The sequence below is a fragment of the Corvus hawaiiensis genome, chromosome 4, assembly GCF_020740725.1.
Source record: "Corvus hawaiiensis isolate bCorHaw1 chromosome 4, bCorHaw1.pri.cur, whole genome shotgun sequence".
Taxonomy (NCBI): Eukaryota; Metazoa; Chordata; class Aves; order Passeriformes; family Corvidae; genus Corvus; species Corvus hawaiiensis.
This window is the reverse complement of record NC_063216.1, coordinates 19,786,806-19,805,370: the sequence shown is the minus strand read 5'-3', so window position 1 is coordinate 19,805,370 and position 18,565 is coordinate 19,786,806. Positions and strand designations below refer to the sequence as shown.

At 46.4% G+C, this 18,565-nt stretch overlaps 1 protein-coding gene and 1 long non-coding RNA gene across 5 annotated transcripts in view; one reads left to right on the top strand and one right to left on the bottom strand.

Moving 5' to 3' along the window:
- The window catches only part of AKR1D1 (aldo-keto reductase family 1 member D1), a 34,851-nt gene extending 32,379 nt beyond the window's left edge, over positions 1-2,472 (bottom strand). The window contains exon 1 of the mRNA XM_048302317.1: positions 2,189-2,472. Coding sequence (XP_048158274.1) covers positions 2,189-2,281 — 93 coding nt within the window. The 5' untranslated portion in view covers positions 2,282-2,472. The remainder of the gene's footprint in view (positions 1-2,188) is intronic.
- Positions 2,473-2,604: 132 nt separating this feature from the next.
- LOC125325604 lies at positions 2,605-11,014 on the top strand. Of its 4 annotated transcripts, none has more exons than XR_007203431.1 (3): positions 2,605-2,874; positions 5,351-5,471; positions 6,677-11,014. It is a non-coding gene; the product is annotated as an uncharacterized LOC125325604 (long non-coding RNA). The 4 variants fall into 4 exon arrangements; XR_007203432.1 differs by having other exon boundaries at positions 5,339-5,471; XR_007203429.1 differs by lacking the exon at positions 2,605-2,874 and having other exon boundaries at positions 2,892-5,471; positions 6,677-8,083; positions 8,266-11,014.
- The last annotated feature ends 7,551 nt before the right edge of the window (positions 11,015-18,565 follow it).

Genomic DNA, 18,565 nt, shown 5'->3' with positions numbered 1-18,565 from the left:
CACAATTCTGCAACAAATCCCATAGCACGCTGCTGCCGCTGCGTTTCCCCAGCTGCTCTCTGCGACAAGTTCTTCGACTCAAATAGCTGTCCTAATCCTAGCGTAAAGCTCCGGCCCAGCTCCACCAGATAAACATACATTGTTTCACCCGGTCTTCTGCGAAAATGAGACTGTGGCAAGTGCCTTATCACTGCTATTTTCTCTACCTCTTCTCAGCTCCTCCTCCCACCCGTAACTTTCTAACGTGTTTATCATGTAGAAAGACAGCTCAGAAAATCAAACTCCTACAAACGCAGGGAGAAGGAGAAAGGGTGATTGGATATATGCACCCATCCCTACTGAGGGTACAGTTACACAGCAGCTTCAATTGCTCTAAATTGGAGTTGCCGTAGCAATGCCTGCCCTGCCTGCATCATCCTGTCCCCCCCACTTTCTGTCAGCAGAAAACAAAGGACGTACATGCAAAAAGCCACTACCTGGGGCTGTTTTGGCTGAAAACGAGCCCTACCTAAAAATTACTCATTTTGGCTCATTGCGTTCCGTGCAAAGGCTCGCTGTACACCTCGAACCACAGGAGGGCAAAGGAAGCATCAGGGGGAGAAGAAGCAGCTCTGTTGCTCTGTTGATTTTGGGACAGCTGGATTCCTGGAGAATGAATTCTTATCAGGGTAACAGCAGTGCCGAAAAGCTGCCTCCATAAGGGGAATCGCACCCAGCTCCCCTCTCAGGTCCGTCAGGTTACTTGCTACTCTAGGCTCCCTCCTCAGCCTTGCCTGATGCCACAGTATTGGGCCACGGCTTGTCCGGGCTGCAGGCGGGAAGTGTAGCAAGGTAGGAACTCTTGTGCTGGCAGCTGCATTTTTCTTAACTTAAAACTAGGGCAAAAGTTGCAACTTGATGGTTCGGGGCATGATGTACACGTCTGGAAAAAGATGTTTCAAGTTCATTCAGAGCTATTTTGACACTGAATTATGCAACATTCTGCTTTGCTATATCAAAACTCCTGCTAGAAACCTTAATTTTATTTCAGTAACCATTATTCAAATAATGCACTAGCTGAAAATATCTCCAGAAAGTCTAGTGATGTGGGGGACGATGCCCAGGCTCTGAAGTAATGAATTCCTACTGATTCTCCCCATCGTTAAGTGAGATCTGCAGTCCTGGGGATGTCTTACACCCTTTCTGCATCACTCATGCATTGCCTGCAGTAGTGTTTATTGAAAATTCAACACCGTTATTGATGCACCATAGTCCATTTAGTGGTTGGTAAATGGCTTTAATCAAGAGTTTTCTTTAAAAAGGTAATTTTAAATATCTGTGATATGTGGAGTCATACACACAACATTGCATCGCAACTATTACACAAGAAGGGTTCTGGCCACTATGTCTCTTTCCCAAGTCTTCAAACAAACAAAAAAGACAACTGATGAAAGATCAGGCAGTTTAGGAGAGCTTTAAAAGGCAGTGGCTACCGAATTGCCTTTGCGCTCCCAGGTGCGCAGAGGGAAGAAGCATCAGGTGTGCTTCCCCAGCCTCCACGGGTGCAGCCGACCGGCACGGTCAGACGGGATGCCTGCCCGGCGCAAAACCGAAGGATGCAGAATATTTGAGAGTGGTTTGGCCTCTGGCAGTCAGCTGTGGGAGCCGCAGGAATCAGGATGCAGGAATTTGGGTCTTTGTTTCAGGAACATTACTTGGAAAGTGTCGGGGCCAGCCGCAAGACGGTCCGAAATCCCTCATTTTATTTACGCTCGGCGCAGGGGGCAAGGCAGGGGACCCGACGGCACCGTCCCTCCTGGCTCCGGGGGCCCGAGGGCTCCTGGCCTCCTTGCCGGGAGCCGGCGCTCGCTGGGGGTCCCATCCCTTCCCGACCCGGGCATTGCACGGCACCGTCTCGACTCCAGATTCCCCGCGCCCCTGCCCGTGCGCCCAGCGGCGCGGGGCGGTGGGCGACGGTGGCAGCTGCAGCACACCGCGAGCTGGGCGGCATTTTTCCTTATTTCTTCCCACCTTTGCCTCATCTGCGGGCCGCGCACTGCCCGCGCTGCTCATAGTAGAGCTGAGTCTTTAACTTCGCACACGGGGAAAGGAGCAAAGAGAGAAGTAGCCGGGACGGGAGGAAAGGAGGGGGGTAGCCGCGGCTCGGGGGGCTGCAGCGAGTGCAGCCGGCACCTGTCCCCGGACTTACTTTCTGGGGGTCGGCGTAGGTGCCCAGCCCCAAGAGCGGGATGCTGTTGCCGTCACTCAGCGGAATGCGGTGGCTCTCGGCGGTGAGGTTCATCGTGCCGGCAGGTAGGGCCGCCCCGGACCCGGGGCTGACTCCGCAGGGGGCGGGAGCCGCCGCTTCGCAGCCAACCGCGGCCCCTGGCACCGGCACCCACCGACGGCTGGACGGAGCGGACCGGGGGCGGCTCTGCGGGGACCGAAGGACGAACTGCCCGCTCCCGCCGCCGCGGAGCGCCTTTTTGGGGGGCCGAGCCACGTGTGCCCGCGGCTGCCCTGCACCGCGCCCCGCCGCGCACCGCCCCGGCCCCGCCCCGGCCCCGCGGCCACCGGCTCCCCGCGCACCGCCCCGCGCAGCGACGGCCCCGCCGCGACCCCCGCGGGCGACTCCGGCGGGGGCTGCGCGCACGCGAAGGGCTGCTCCGTGCAAGCCTCAAGGTGGGCCCGTGGGCGACCTGCGCCTTCAGCGGCTTGGGGTATTGCTGCCCTACGCGGAGCTGCCGTCAGCAGGGCACGCGGCTTCCCGTGGTTTGGGGCGTCCGGTCTTGGAAATTTCCCCACAGAGGTGTAGAATAGTTTCCACCTCTCCTTTCCAGTGGTTGAAACCCACTACTGTAGAGGCAAGGAGGGAAGGAAGGAAATCCCAGACTGGTGAGTAGTTTCTCTGCCTCAGTGTGAGTCCCAAATTACAGTGAATGGGCTAAAGTTCCTCACTGTCTGGTTCTGCTCCACTGTGGAAAAACATGTATGTATTTCTTAATGCTGATAGCTCAGAAGGAGAAAATGTCCTTTATGAAATTCATCACACGGTCCATTTCTGGTCCTCATAAAACACTCGGGGCCATGGTTTTACACCACTGCAAATGTACCTGCACTCTGTGCAGATGTACCCTGTCCTGAGCCACCTGCTTTGTGACCTGTATGTATGCTGAGTTCTCCCCGTTTGATCTGGAAGTGCATGGTCTTTTATGTCTTCCTAGATCAATTCGAAATTAAGTCCTCAGGGAACATTATTCTTCAGCCATAACAATGGTCATTGCCTGGCAGATTATTTTATCTCCTCTAATACCCTACTTGGCTTTCTATGCATGGTAATAGTTCATCAGGTTATGCAATTCCAAGAGGGGTTAATGGATCCATTGTGATAAGTTATCTCTGCAGTTCTTGAAATCAACAGGTGTGCACTAGTTTGCATTTGGGGAAAGGTTAGTTGCTGCTAGGGCTGGGAACCTTCTTGGAGAATACTCTACCACGAGACCCTTTTAGTGTAACTGGTTAGCTACTTCAAGGGTCTCCTAAGAAGATGTAAAAATTGCCACTTCCACCTTTAGGAACATTCCAAGAACTTCAGGACTAAATGCAAGCCAACTTGATCCCAGCCCAAAAATTTCTAGATAGTTAGGATGTCCTGCAGGACAAAGGTAGGATGCTGTGGTGTGTGTAAAATGCTCCTTGGAAAGTGGACTGTATGTGATGGAGGTTTTCTGAGAGCCTGTGCTTTACCTGGACAACACAGTGCAAAGAGCTCCCTGTAGGGTGGCTGGGTTCCATCTCAAAGGGGGAAGCTGAAGCAAACTGCAGCCTGGCTGTAGTTCCTGTGAGCAGGCTCTTCCTGCTAGACCCTGTCCTCTTGCTGCAAGCTGTGGGTACCTGCAGGTGCAGGTATTTACCTGTGACATGGAGGAAGAAAACCAGGGATCACCCCCATGCCTCCCTGTTGTTCCCATGTAACTTATTACCATTTTCTGCAGGAGAAGCTCCAATCTCCTCTCTCCATGCCAACCATGCTTTAAGCACGCCCTGTAGGAGGACAAGTCGTTGCCAGCTGCACGTCTGAGCTGTAGCCATCATTCTATTGTATTTTCAACAGAGGAGCAAACACATGGAGAGAGATGGAAATGGGGGGAGTAGAGAAGAGTCTGATGTGGCAGAGGATGTTCAGAGACCTCCTTATTTGCTGTCCCATACTAGCATTCCATGAAGAGGCTCTGCTGCCCAGCAGCTGATTCCTATCCCTTAGCTTCTATGCTCCAAGTCCACTCCACAACCTGTTTTTCTGTAACTCCTCCCAATCCAGCATCTTGTGAGGAGTTTTAAGGCACAGTTTGCTCATTTGCTTCGGGCTTGGAGCACATCCAGTTTGCTCACGTGCTCTGGCAAGAGAGCAACGCGTGCCCCGAGCTGCGCGTGATCCCGAGCTAAGCAAAGCACGGCTGTGTCTGCGGTGCCCGTCCCGGGGAGAAGAGCAAGTGCAAGGAGGCTCTCTGGCAGGAGTACACGAGCCTGATATGTGATAGCCTTCAGTGACAACTGTGAAAGAAGGTTTGATGGACTTGCCATAGCTCACAGAACAGAGAGCTCAGGCAGGAGAAGGGCTTGTGCTTCTAGGAACAGGCAGGCAAAGATGTCCATCACCTGTGGGGCAAGCCAGCCATCCCAGGCACTCTTGCCCTGCTATGAGCCCCCAGCACTCATCAGGGTAACAGGCAAAAGTCACCTCACTTCCAGCTTCACTGCTAGACTGGTCCTTACAAAACTAGCCAGTGTGCTTGCCTGAGAAACTGGAGAAAGGCAGAGGGTTTTACAAGTCCTTGCCTCCAACCCTGCATCTTAACTGACAGCAAATAGTCTGAACACCTTTAACACATGAGACTTTTAAAGTCCCATAGCTGCTCTAGCTCCCTACCCTACTGTTTCAGTGCCTTTGCAGATTTTATATTAAACCCCAGAAAACAGATAGGGAAATGCATTTTTTTCCCCCTTTACATCTGAGTTACTAATTCAAAAAAACCTTATTTCATCGGAGCTAGAAATAAATACTAGCAGGTTTTTGGTTGATAATGAGTATCCTTTAAAGAACAAAGGAAGCTGAATAATGGAGCCTGGAGCCTGTCACATGCAATACTTGTTAGTAATAATTTCTGTTAGCTGTTCAGGGAAGCGCATTTCTCAATTTCAGAGCTTAAATGACTTAACCAGACTTTTTACGAGGACGCGGTATCTAGCAACCCTGACTGCAAAACAATGCAAGTTTCTAGAGGCAAAGCATTGGCTGCTGGTTGTTGTTGATCAGTAACAATTCAGGAGCTTTTATAAAATGCAGATGTGATCTCAGTTCTTTCTCTAGGAAACAAAAACAATGAAGTTTCAGCCTGGCCTGACTAGCAAGTAATGCGTGCTGCCATCCTATCAACACAAGTTTGCCTTCTCTCTTAAATCCCACAAAAACACCTTCAGAAGCAACTGAGGTAGGTTTGTGATTCATGTCTTGGTGGTGCAGAGTTTTAGAATTGCATTAGTCATCTCAGACCTAAGTAAAGAGCAGGGATTTCAAAAGCAGTACCTTATATGTGTTCTGTTCCCCATCCCCTGAATCTCCACACAAATAAAGTAGATTAAAAAAATAAAAAGAAAAATTAAATCTAAGTTTTTTGCAGGAAAAGTGGGTCAGACATCTGAGGATTCTTGCTGTTAAAAACTTGCAGAAATCTCAGGTAAAGAAAGTTCTTAACGGCCTCCTTACCTGGGCAAAACTCATCAGGCATCTTTTAAAGTAAAGAGGTCACCCTTTTACTCATTTTATCTCAAATTGCTGAGTACCCTGGGAACAGGAGAAAATGTGTGAGGCTTTTAAATATAGACTCCCCAGTTCTTGGAAGGAAGGAGAAAGAGTCATTGATTGAGAAGGACTGGCCCTGTCATCATTTATGTTTCATGTTTTCTTGGACATTCATGGATTGCCCCCTGTTGTTTTTTTTGGGTTTTTTTTAACTTGTTTTGGACAAGAGAATATGTTAAAAATAGTATTCTCCTGAATCATCTTGATCTGGGTGCATTTACACATTGTAGATTAGATTAGTGAGATTCTAGAGGTGGGTGACGTGTAGTGCCTAAAAATGAGCTTTTTTAAAAAAGGAAAATTGAAAGTACTTTTATAATACTTTATTTATTAGATAAAAAGCGCATGTTGCTATAGTTTCTATTTTGTCTATGAGTCTGCTCCACTCTGTATAATTATCTGCTAGAATGCATACTCTGCATGTGTTTTTAGTTAAAATTTCTTAAAACACGGTCTTAAAGTCTGCATATTTTCAGCCTAGTCCTTTAATAACTCACATAAAATAGCATGTGTCCATCCTGCATGTGGAATATCTGCTTATGTATTTTCAACTATTTAGCTTAGAGATTTTGGTAGCATGAGTCAAGACTAATATTTATTTTCTATTTTGCCATTACCTATAATAAACTAACACATATCAAGGAAAACTTCTAGCTTCACTTTTAAACTCTAAGAAATAAGGTCTGTGTAGTTCTTAGTAGAGAGCCTATACGTGAAGTGAGACTGCTTTTTTAGTTCTTGCTACTTCTGCCACAAATGATATAAGCTGAACTGGAGAACACTTCTCTGGTTTAAAAAAAGATGTTGTAGCATCTTTTTATTCTATTTTCACAGATTATCACAATAATCATCACAATGTACTTCTCGAGGACACCTGATGAGATGAGCGGTACCTTACACTGCCTGCGTGACTTCTTCACTTAGTGACCAAGGGATTCCTCATATGGAAGCATTTGTGATCTTTTCCCTTTGCTGATGTTTGTTGCACAATGAGGCTGATCACTGCCAGGACAACAGCCTGGGCTTTGTTGGGCAGTGTGATGTAATGGGCATTCTTAGTAGTTTTTATGCAAGCACCTTTTTTTCCCTAGCTGCTGCTGGTGCGTGTAAACTACTTGGCAAACAATGAAACACTAAAGTGATGTGTTCTCTTTTTATTTCAGTAACTTTTATGTCTGCTAAGGATTAGTTCTTGGTAAGTTCTTCTTTGAAAGATTACTTTCAAACTTTCAAGACTTACAGCTTGGCAGTGATGGGAATATGACATATGTACACTTTTTAGTGAAACTCTTCACTGTAAGTCCTGCAAAGCAGTATCTGTCCTCCAAAGACCTCATCTGGCCTGACTTTTCCAGCACCGATACAGCACTTCTGCTGGATCCCTAAGGACAGCATGAGGACAGGGAGAAAATGTGCCTACCACTTGTGCCTGTGGAGAGATTTAGGAAAATACTTGATGGCTGGGTCACTTATCCCTTCTGCTTCCTATAAATGCTCTGTGGCTGCAACTGCGATAAAAGGGAAATTCCTAAGTATCCTTGATGCTGTTCCACTGCTTCTAGTAGCATTGGACAAGTGAAGCCACTGCAAGCCTTTGATCGCCCCTGGGGTACAGGAGGAATGCCAGCAGCTGCTCTAGATTATGCTCCCACCACTCCCGTGGCTGTGGAGATGTGCTCACACTGCACTGAGGCACAGGGGCTTCCCCAGAGGCCAGCCTCAGTGGCCATCTCGGTCCACCCCTGTCCCCATGCCACCTTGGGACAGGTGCAGAGCCCCGGGCTGTGGCATCCCCTGGAATGCCACTGCCACAACCCATGTGCTGGGTGCTGTGGGATGCTCCTCCAGGGCGGGTGGCTGTACAAAGAGTGAGAGCCTGCTCAGCAGTTTAACCCCCTCTGGTTTAGGTTGTAGTCACTGAGTGAGGCTGTGGTGGATGCTGTACTAGAAGCAGTAGCCACACAGAGAGTAGAGGAAGCAAAACCTCACAACATGAGAGCCAAATTAGCCAGGCTATTTATACATCTGTGGCACAGCACTAGAAGTACAACCCCCAATGTGCCCTTTTTCCTTTTGGTGTCCAGTTCAGGAGCTGAGTTGCTCCATTAGCACCCAGGGAGTGCTACTTATGAGCTGAAAATCCCTGTGGAGGATGACGAGCTCCTTTGGAGGATCAGAAACTGCTGGGAAAGGGAAAGAGATGCTCAGTTTGAAAAGTAATCCTCCTAATCCTTCGGAAAGGTAATCCTCTAGTCTTTACCAGTGTCATTTACGTAGGCACTGCCTCATGAGCTTCCTCTCTTTTGGGCGCTGTCTTCATGCTCGAGTTTGGTGTTAGCAGGGCTTGCATCAAATTGAGCCAGAAGCCAGTTTATTTCCTCCCCTGACACTCTGTTTACTGATTCATCACTTTCTTCTAGCAGCAGTGTCTCAGTTTTTGCTCCTGACTGTCTCTGCTCTGGCACATGCCCGACCTGGGAGCTGGTGAGTGCTGCCTCTCAGATCCCCAGCCAAAGGTCAGTAGCTGCATGGTGGCCTCTGGATTCCTCAGATACCAACCCTTGTCATGTGGGGAGGCATTAACCTTTGGCCCCGAGTAAGTGTCCTCATATCTCACCTCTGTTAGTCTAGCCTGCTATTTGATCCTGTCTAATACAAAGCCCTTTCCTTTGGCATCCTGAAAATGTAAGCCCTGTCTTGATGATTTCCAGCACACCATCCACCTGATACTGGTGGGAGATACCCTCTGTGTTGCATCCAGGGCTGAGTAAGCAGTGGAAGTAGAGGCAGCTCGAGAAGAGCTGATTGTGTGTTCGCAGCCCCTCCTGCCTCCCAAGGGAGCAGTGGTGGTGGCTCCCTCTGTGTAACCTCTCTTCTTCACCCAGAACAGGGATAGCTACTCTGGAAGGATACTGCCTGTATCACGCAACAAAGATGTTTCAAGAGTTTGAGGTTTGTGGGTTTTTTAACTCCTGATTCGGGGGGAGGGACTCACTGAGAGTCCCTTACTTTGAATCAGGCTCTTGGGACAGAGTTAGACTCATCTCTAGATCTTAGCATGCTCCAAAAATGTGAGATTTCTCTTGTGTCCTTTTAATGCAGAACTTGGTCAGGGGTTCACCTCAGTGCACCACCACTATTCCTGCCAACTCCCACGTTTACTTGATATGTAACCTCACACATCTCCCTTGGGCCCATCTCAGGGCTGTACAGGAGTTCTTAGTTCAGCTCTGATGAATGATCATTTTACATCTGTGCACTGGACAAACAGCTGTTTTCCGTGTTACCTGCTTTAGGAGCCTCACTGGCATGTTGTTTCTTTCCTTGCCTCCAGCAACAAGCAGACACAAGTGACCAATTGCAACAGGGCTGCACCAGCATCTCCTTGCAGTCGGGACAGTGTGAAAAATGCACATCATTTTTACACAGCACACCATATGTCAAATGGCTGCAAGATAAAATAGCAGGGAGTGGGCACTGGCAGTCTCTATTCCATATCTTTTGCTATTCAAAAGGGTGAAAGCAACACAGGCTTGGAGATGAGAGTCCCAAAGTGGCCAATCCCCTTTGGTCACAACACTTCCAGCTGCAAGGCCCTTCTGGGGAAGCTCTTCCTTTGAGGTACATCTCACCTGGGCAGGAGCCAACATCATGAGGAGGAAATTATTAGCTTGTAAAGAGAACCCCACAGGTAAAGTCTGACCTCCTGCTGGTTTCTTTTCTTGCAGGTATTTCCCGTGGATGCTTTAAAAACAGATGGTATTGTGGGTTTTGCTGGTGCCACTTGCTAGTGGGCAATGCTCTGTGTCCAAAGGAACAGAAATTTAGAAGAGTAGGCTTTAAAACATCCCATTGATGCTTTTTAGCCTACCTGCATTCTTTTTCATGTGTGCCAGAGTGCTTTAAAAAGCCAGATAAGCTCATCTTTGCGTGGGTTAGTCCTTGTCCTGGAGCTGGCAGCCCAGGAGGAGGACAGTGTTGGTGGGAGCAGAGTGGTGCTGCCAAAGGATGTGAACCCCACTTGAGCGCCTGTGCTTTATGAGCAGAATTTTTGTCAGGGCTGGCGGGATTTACAGCTGTGTTCAACTCTTCATTCCACATTTCATTCCAAGATGCTGCAAGCAGACCACAGGGCAGGCTTTTCCTCTCAGTAGGCTCTCAATTTGCAGTGGCCATTTCTTTTGTCTGCTTTGCAGACTAAAAAAAACTTTTTTTCATCTTCTGCCTTTCTTTTCCCAAATTGCCACTGAACTGCTGATGTTCATATGTACATTGGCAGATCGAGAAATCTCCTGATGTATGGTGAAACATCATATTCTGCCAAGCTCTACCAGCCTATCACTTCCATACCACCTTCCATACCACCTTGCCTTTGGAACTTCATCGTTAGGTTTACTCAAGCTTGTGCCCAAATATCTACCTTTTATGAAAGTCCCATCCTTCTACCCTACCAGTTTTCCATGCCTTCTGTCATCTTGTACAATGAGGCAACATGATGTTAACCTCCTCTCTCCGAGGCATTGTGTAGCATCTCTGCAAATCAAATGGTGGTGATCCAGTTTGGGATTAGGAAATAGAAAGAAGTGAACAATTCCTTGTTTACATAAGACTGGGAAAACTCTTGGGGCAGAGCTGGGGCTAGAACACAGAATAAATCATGGGACTGTCTGTCATAACAAGAAAGGGGAGCTTGCAGCAACTTCTTTTTCTGAGATGATTTGTTAAATCTCCTGTAATTGGTTTAGTAAACACTAATAGATAGGAAACAAAACAAAATGTTCTCTTCCAGCTTTCTTAGGCTGCATGGTATCTCTCACAGCCATATGGGATTAATGGTGGCTGTAGGGTAGGATTGTGTCATAAAACTTTTATTAAATGTTTTAAAGCCAATTAAAGAGACATTGCCAGTTTGAGCTTTCTAAGATTTTACAAAGTAAATTTTTTCCATTGTAGTCAAAGGGCCTTTGAAGTGCTAGATCCTGAAATTTTTAACCATTTAAGAAGTAAATTGCTGTATGTTCTCTGCTGATGCTGAGCCAATACTGTGACAGAAATTCAACTAGTTATGCACAGTACTGTTTTGGGCAGACAACAAATAAAATGCTCCAAAGTAGAAATTAATTTTTCCTATCTTCTTTCATTTACAGAAGTATTTTGAATCTTAATCGAAGCCTCATTAAGTGACATTTTAGACAGGAGGGTTTGGATTCTCCTACCAATCTGATGATGTGTCTTTCAGATAAACCTTTCTTAAAACCCTCAAGTCTCCAAACTGAGAAATGAGACCTTTTGTGAGTGTAATACTGGTTATTAGAAAATCCACATCTGAATTCTTGAATTTTGTTAAAAATCAAGCTTCCATTTCAGGTATACCGTTCCCCTTATCGTAAGGTGTAAAACGTCCTTTTTTCCTGTGGAGAGTATTCAGCCTACATTTCAAGGAGCAAGCAGCCCTTGACAGGAAAAGGATCTGCAGGGCTCCGTGTCTAGGGTAGAAAGGAGATGGGTGGATGTAGATGCAGTCACAGTTTGCTTTCATAGGCAGCGATGTACTTGCATTCATGTGAGAAATAGGAATCTTTTGATGGAGCTCAGGATATGCTTGGGTTTCTGGGCTGCAAGTACACACTGCTGGGTCATGTCCAGCCTTTCATCCTCCAGTACTCCGAAGTCCTCCTCAGGGCTGCTGCCTATCTCTTCATCCACTAGCATTTGCTCATACCAGGGGTAATTCCTTTTCAGTCGTTACTATGATTAAAACTCCAGGATCCTTGATCTTTAGATATGAGCCTGTCAGGGCACATCTTGGGCTGTTGTAGCATCCTCTGAAGGACAAAAGCATCCCTTGGATGTGGTCTACCTCTGTCTGTGAGAGGGCAGCAGAGGCTGAGGCAGCAATACCTTCCCCCTTTGCCCAATCCAATCTGTGCTCTTGGCGCTCATCCTCAGCTCTGCGTGTTGCAGAAGGCTGACATGTCCCTGCAGCGTGCCGGGTGATTTCCTGCACACTTGCAGGGCTGATGTGTGCTTTGGGGAGCCCATCAAGGCTGGAGGTGAGCAGGCCTTGGCACAGTGTCACCTCCTGGGCTCACAGCTCACTGCTCACCCGCAGCTGGGACCTGACAGGCTTTTTTTGTCTCTGTTTTGTATAAATCTTCGTCACTGTAGCACTTCATCTGATATGACTAACACGCATGGTTTTTCTCTGCTCTCTCCCCTGAGGAAGGTGGGGGGAGACTTAGTGTGGGCAGTGCAGTATTTCTGCTTCGGTCTGGTTATTTTAGAAACAAACTTAAAAACATATGTTCATTTCAGTTCGTTTATGTGACAGAGACAAGGTCGAAGAGATATGCCTGGAAAGTGTAGCTGAAACCTCCCTAAGAGCTGGGTTGTGCTCAGGGATCATGTTACATGGAGTTTATTGCAGGCTGGTATTTAAATTCACTATAGCCTGCCCCATCATTGTATTTTTAAGGTCCCTTTCTTTTACAAATCTCTTAATTTTGTCTCCTTCTCCTTTTTGCACTTTTCCCATTTGTTGTTCCTTTCAGGACAATTTCATTTTTTGAAATATTCCCTGTTCTGCAGAAATCATCATCTATACTATAGAAACACATTTGTACAAATCTTGATAGCCCAAATCTTCTCCTTGTCTAGATCCTCATTGTGTTGCATGTTGTGTCCTTGTTCCGCAATTCTACCTAAATTTCCACCCCTGGTGAGGCAGACTGTACCCTTGAAATACATGCGTGTTAATAAGGCAACAATTGGGATTGGCAGGAAATGGTGATGGAAGATTTCCTCATGAAAAAGTGAGGATTAGCAAGTCTGGTTTTCATTTTTCATCAAAGCAAAAGCAGAGTTTTGTAAATGATGGTGGGAGAAACCTGAGGAGGGGAGATTTCAGGAGATAAAAGCCTGTCTGCTGGGGCGGGAGGTGAGGGGGCAACTGGCTTCAAGACACAGCTCAGCTGGACCTGGATGTCAACCTGAAGCCCCTGCCTCTGTGAGTTTACTGGCTGGGACTGCTCCTCTCCTGACCAATGTTTAAAGACGTAGAAAGTGAGAAGAAAAATGAGAAAACAAATGGCGATTAACTTAATCAAGAGAGGAGAGCACCTGAGTGTGAAGTAGGAGACAGAAGTTCAAGCCCTTGCTGAAATCTGTCACAAAAAGTAATTAAACTTTCTCATTCATGTTCTCCTCCAGTGCTGTAATCCCCGTGACTGCCAAAGCTCATCCTGCTTCTTGCCAGTCAGACTTTCCTTGGGGCTGGGAACTTACAGACACTCGAGTTCTTCTTCTGGGAAAAAGTTGCCATAAAATGCTTCCCAGCACTTGCAAGATTGCAAATAGGATTTGATGAAGATGGTTCTCATTTGATTATACCTCTAAGCAACATCTTCTGGTTTTTTGCACAAGTATAGTTCAAAGTTTGTATTAAAAATGGGGCGGAAAGGTAAATTGGGATTTTTGGACGGGTTTTGGTAAAGCCTTGCACTTTGTTACTGTGGTGATACTACGGAAATGTGATTTGTGGGTCCAGGGAGAACCTAAGTTGTGAAAGAAAAAGCTGAGATTTTTGGTAGGAGCACATAATCTTGAGCACTCCTTTTGACTTTTCCTCCTAGTGATATTGGTGGGGATGTGGTTAATTTTAATGGGAACAGGATCAGCGTATAAACCATGATAAGCCTTCACTAAATTAAAACTGGAAAATGTCTACTGAACTGCTTTGAAATGTCTGAATGTAAGTAAAAGGGATCAGAGGCCTGTTTCTTGCTCAGAGAATGTATTTGACTCAGTGGACTAATAAATTTTCCCAGATTTTATTTGAAAAGTTAGTTAAATGAAAGGTCAGTCCCATTTGTAAACAAAGCTGTCTGAATTTATTGTTAAGTAAAAGCATCAGGGGCTTTTGCAGTACTTGCCTCTGTGGCTGAGTGCCGGCACAGTTGCTTTTTAGAAAGCTTAGTGCATATGATTCTTTTTTATTAGAAAATAAACAGAAAAGACATGCCAATCAGTAGCTTCAAAAGGTCCTCGCTGCAATATCAGTGTAAGAGCTGTGCAATGGCCTCCTGATGAAATGGGAAAGCAGACAAGTTGTTTTCAGGCACTTTGGTAGAAAATTGAAGCTCTGGCCAGCTTAGTGAAAGGTTTATGAACCTTCTGGGGAGTCTCCGCTACATTCGCCCAACCTACACTGATTTTTTTTCACTGATACTTTGGAACCGGGTTAAAATCAGTAGTTTGAGAATTCAAACAAAACAGAAAAGGGCAGAGAGGGACACTGAGGATGGGAAATCTTGTGCAGATACCTGCAAAAACCAAAGCAGCTGTCTGCTGTGTTGCACTGACAGGAGTGCTGTGCAGAGCAGGAGGGATGGTTGCCTCACAAACTCTTGGGTAAGGACATCTTACTCACTCTCTCCCTATTCTGTGGCTGATATTGGCAGTGCTGCTTAGTTCTGATCACATTATCTGCCCAAACTAGAGGTCTATGAGGCATGTGAGCACCCTGCAATACAGCAGGAGAGATCAGCTCTGCTTAGGGATCCAGGCTGCATGAGCTCAGCAGCTGCAGAAGTGGGATTGCCTCTCCAGCTATCCCTAATTGTTTTGCCATGGCAATGCCAACTTCAGCACGAGCTAAGATTCTGCTTTTTGGGCAGGACCTGTTGCAGTGGTCACATCACTTAAGTCTAGTGTCTGGAGTGCTTTGCATCCCATGCCTGTGCCTCCTTCGCTTTTTTTATAATGTGGCTTGGACGTGGTGTCGTTTTACTAGAACAAGGCTTCTTAGGCACTGCTGTAACCAGAGATACCCTGACCTTACTGTCACATGCCGGCTATTTCTTGTGCCAAAACAAAAAGGCAAGAAAATAGAAACTAAAGGGATAGAGCAATCACCATGTATGTATTCACATTTCTCTCTCAGGAGCCTGTAAATAACCTAGTTTGTGGCAATGTTTCTGTTCGGGGTTTCTGCCTCATTTCTGCTTGGCAAATGGCTTTGGAGAGGCTTGGGAGGTTTTATTTGCTTTTTCAAGGGAGAGAGAAAAAAGGTAAGGGGGGTTTGACTGAGGCTGTCATGAGGCCAGTGAAGCTGCAGCACACCAGCTGGGAGCATGGCTCACTCTTGACGTGTGCTTAGCCAGGTTCACAGAGAGGATGGACAGCTAGCTGGGAAGGAAAGGACAGCCAAAAAGGTTATGTGGTCACATGGCCAGGTTTTCCTTGGGCTGGCCTTCAACCCCCTGTCCCCATCACCTTTCCTAGGCAAGGGTGTCTCTCGAGGCTTGTGTAAAAAAAGCTACACCCTTTTAATTGAAGCTGTGTGTTTAAGCAGGTTTCCAGTAAACTAGTGCATGTGCCTGGACTCTTATTTCAGCATGAAGTTTTTTTGGTTTTTTTTTTTTTGACCTTTGTGTTATTTTAGCTTAGGAAAAACACTTAAGAGCAGACCGCAATTAATGTACCATTTTCATACCTCCTCAAAAAAATGCATTATATGGTGTTTAAACTTGTAGAAAATCATGGAAGACAAAGCTTGATAAACTTTGGTTCCTTTCCAGAAAGGTGAAGAGGAAAAGATTTTTCTTGGATCTGGTTTTTCAGAGTGAACGCCAGGCAGTCTCTGCTGTGCCTCACTGTACCCAGGCTTCTTCCTATTATATCAGTGTGTGGTGCCTTATAGCAGCTCCCAAGACTTTAGCTTGTGACCTCTTAAAGAAAAATGCATGCTCCTCTGTAGAGAAGCTCAAGGATGAGAGCGTGGAAATTTCTGGCATTTGAAATTTTGTTTCAGTGTTCAAATTCTAGAAATGTATTTCTATTAAGTAATTAAGGGTCTGTTGACACTGAATGAAAATCACCTGAACGTTAGGTTGCTGTATGGAAGAGCGACTTCTCGTGTGTTCTACCAGATGAGGAGACCTCATAATAGCCCAAAAGCTCTTCTGGAATCCCCAGCTGAAGGGACACAGCTTTTGTGATGGCTGCCTCTTGGCTCTAAGAGAGCTCATTTCTCTGAAAGTCAGAGCCCTTTTCTTGCCCACTCTGCCTTTGAACCAAGAAGCGTGAAACCTAAGGGATACTGTACGACTTCCTGAGTTTTGTGTTACGCGTGGATGGCTTGGCATTGTTCATGGTGAGCGTTCAGATAAACGGAGGGGCTTTGCATGCGGTGCGTCCCCTCTGAATTGTCCCACAGGGGCCTGTCCCACTGGACCACCTCGGCGGCTGAACGAACAGCAGCTGTTCATTAACAGGGAACAGAGATCCGGCGCTGGCCATAGGAAGTAAAGCCCCAGAGCACACTGCAGTAGCCTTGTTCTCCCTTTACAAAGCTGCTCTCTGTTAAACTGTGGTATTGACCCTCACTGGCGTACAAATGCCCTTCGTTAGGGTTTGCACGCTGTGTTATATGAGTCCGCAGTTAAAAAGCGAACGAACAAAACCTGCTTGTGGTAATTTACTGTAATGGCACTGGAAGTCAGCTTAATCAGGGAAAAAAAAATGATTGGGGTGATTATGCTCAACTGTAGTGCTGGAAGGAGCAGGACAGCTGGGCGCTGAGGTGGTGACTTCACCGGTGACTGTGGAGGAGATGGATTATTTGCAAAATCTCAGCCTGACATGGCTCTCCCAGAATGCAGCCTGCTCCTATGACACACATCCTTATATGTTTAATAAGGTGTTAGAACTGAACCTGAAATGTTCGTTCGTATTCCCCTGTTGTGGATCATTTCAGTGACCATCTGGTGCCCCTTTTTAATTTTTTTTAAAGACTATTTTGCATCCTGCACATTACTTTCTATTTACCCTTTGGGCCCCAGCTTGGCAGAGTGCCATGGAATGTGCTTGGTGTCCTGTCCTAACTCAGCAAAACACTGAAGACAGTGCATAACGATAAGCCATGGTGTTTCCGCTCCCACCTCGCCAGGAGAGCCTCATCTTACCAGCTGTGAGAGCAGCCTTTGCTTGGAAGGTGGGAGAAGGATGTGAGAGTTTGTACAAACAGTGCTTTTATTCCCAGGGACATTTTTAACACTTATTTTTGTGACCTGCTCAGATTTGCATAGTTGAGTAGCAACAGCAGCCTGGTATCAAAGTGGTAGGAGAGAGATCTGGTCAAAGAAAAATAATTCTTTTCATGGGTCCAAGAGTTACCCTCTGACACCAAGAGCTGAAAGACTTCCCAGCTGAGCCACCATTTTCCCTGTGTGTTAGTGCTACAATTGCAAACCGACCTGGGTTTTGCAGTGTGCAAATTCAGTTTATTTGCTTAGCTGGAAGAAAAGCAGTAACTCTATCCTTTCTGAACTGACCAGAGTGGAAGTCTGTATTTTAACCTTAAGAAGAGCTAGCAGCCTTGAGGAATGCCACTAGGAAGTGGAGCTCAAGCAATTACACTGAACGAACAATGAATTGCATATATTTCTAGTGTGTCTGAGTGCGTGGACGTGATTGAGAGAGGGAAAAGAAGAGGAAGGACGGATTTGACACCAACTGTATTCAGTTTAGGAGGGAATGCAGAAGAGACTGTGGTTGCAGACTGATTTAGGACTGCATTGAGTCCGTTGAAGGAACCTGGTGCAAATGGCTGTGGAATTATGTTTTTCACACGGCAGCAGCCCCACTGCTGTGCTGTGGGCACATTCAGCCAGCAAAGCTGCATCACTTCCAAGAGACACAGGCTGAGAAAGCTGAGCCCATTTCCACCAGCACCACTGCATCTCCCTTCCAGCTTCTGCCGGGAGAGGTATATTGGTGAGGGGATGGAACCAGGATGATTCCCAGGCCCCGGGCAGGCCTTGTTGTGCTGGCACAGCACTGCTCTTTGAATTATCTGACAAGCTAAAACAACAGAACTGTTTTAAGTTTAGTTTGTTTAAGCGGCCTTTTGCAGTGGTGTGAGTACACGGAACATTTTGGTTGTCCTATCTTTTGCTTCGTCATGTGGATGAGATTCTTACTCGATTTATTTAGCCAACGTATTTTGGCTAACGCTATGTTGAACTCTGCTCCAGGAGGCCTCTTTAGTTCAGGTGCCACCACAGCTTCTCTAGGAAGCAAGTCAGGATTTTTCTGGTCAGCAGGAGTGCATTTGCATTTGTTCACTGTTGTTCCTCTTCCCTTATCTCTGTTTGTATTACGTTACCATTCAGGGTGTTCCTGCACTCCTCTCATGTTTGTATGGTGCCCAAAAGTTGACACTTCTGTAAGCTTGTAGTCTGTGTGTGATACAAAAAGTACCAGAGAGAGTGGCTAGAGATTGCTATAAAGACCTCAATGTTGTATTTTGTTCTCCTAAATGAAATTCCTGCTGTAGATCCTCCTACATGCTGAAGTAAGGAATCTGTATGAAAGTGTCTTCACTCCATGTGTGTTTATTGTCAAAGTCCTTCAGGCTTTGTTTGACTATTTTGATGCATCCAGTTTCTTATCTGATGCTTTCTGGTTACCTTTCCAATTCAGGGACAAAGTCCAAAGAAAGACTGGCACATGCTTATGGAGGGTGGAGTTGGCAGACAGGTTTAGCTCTGCCCCCTTTTTGATTGGAAAGTTGTTCTCGTAAAATAACCCCAGCTGGGGTCTGAAAGAAAGACAGTTTCTGGATCTTCCTTAAGTGCTATTGTCACAGTGCCCAGAGGAATATACCTTATTTTAAATTGGAGGAGCATGACTGTTCCCTCTGTGTCACTTTGGTACCACAGA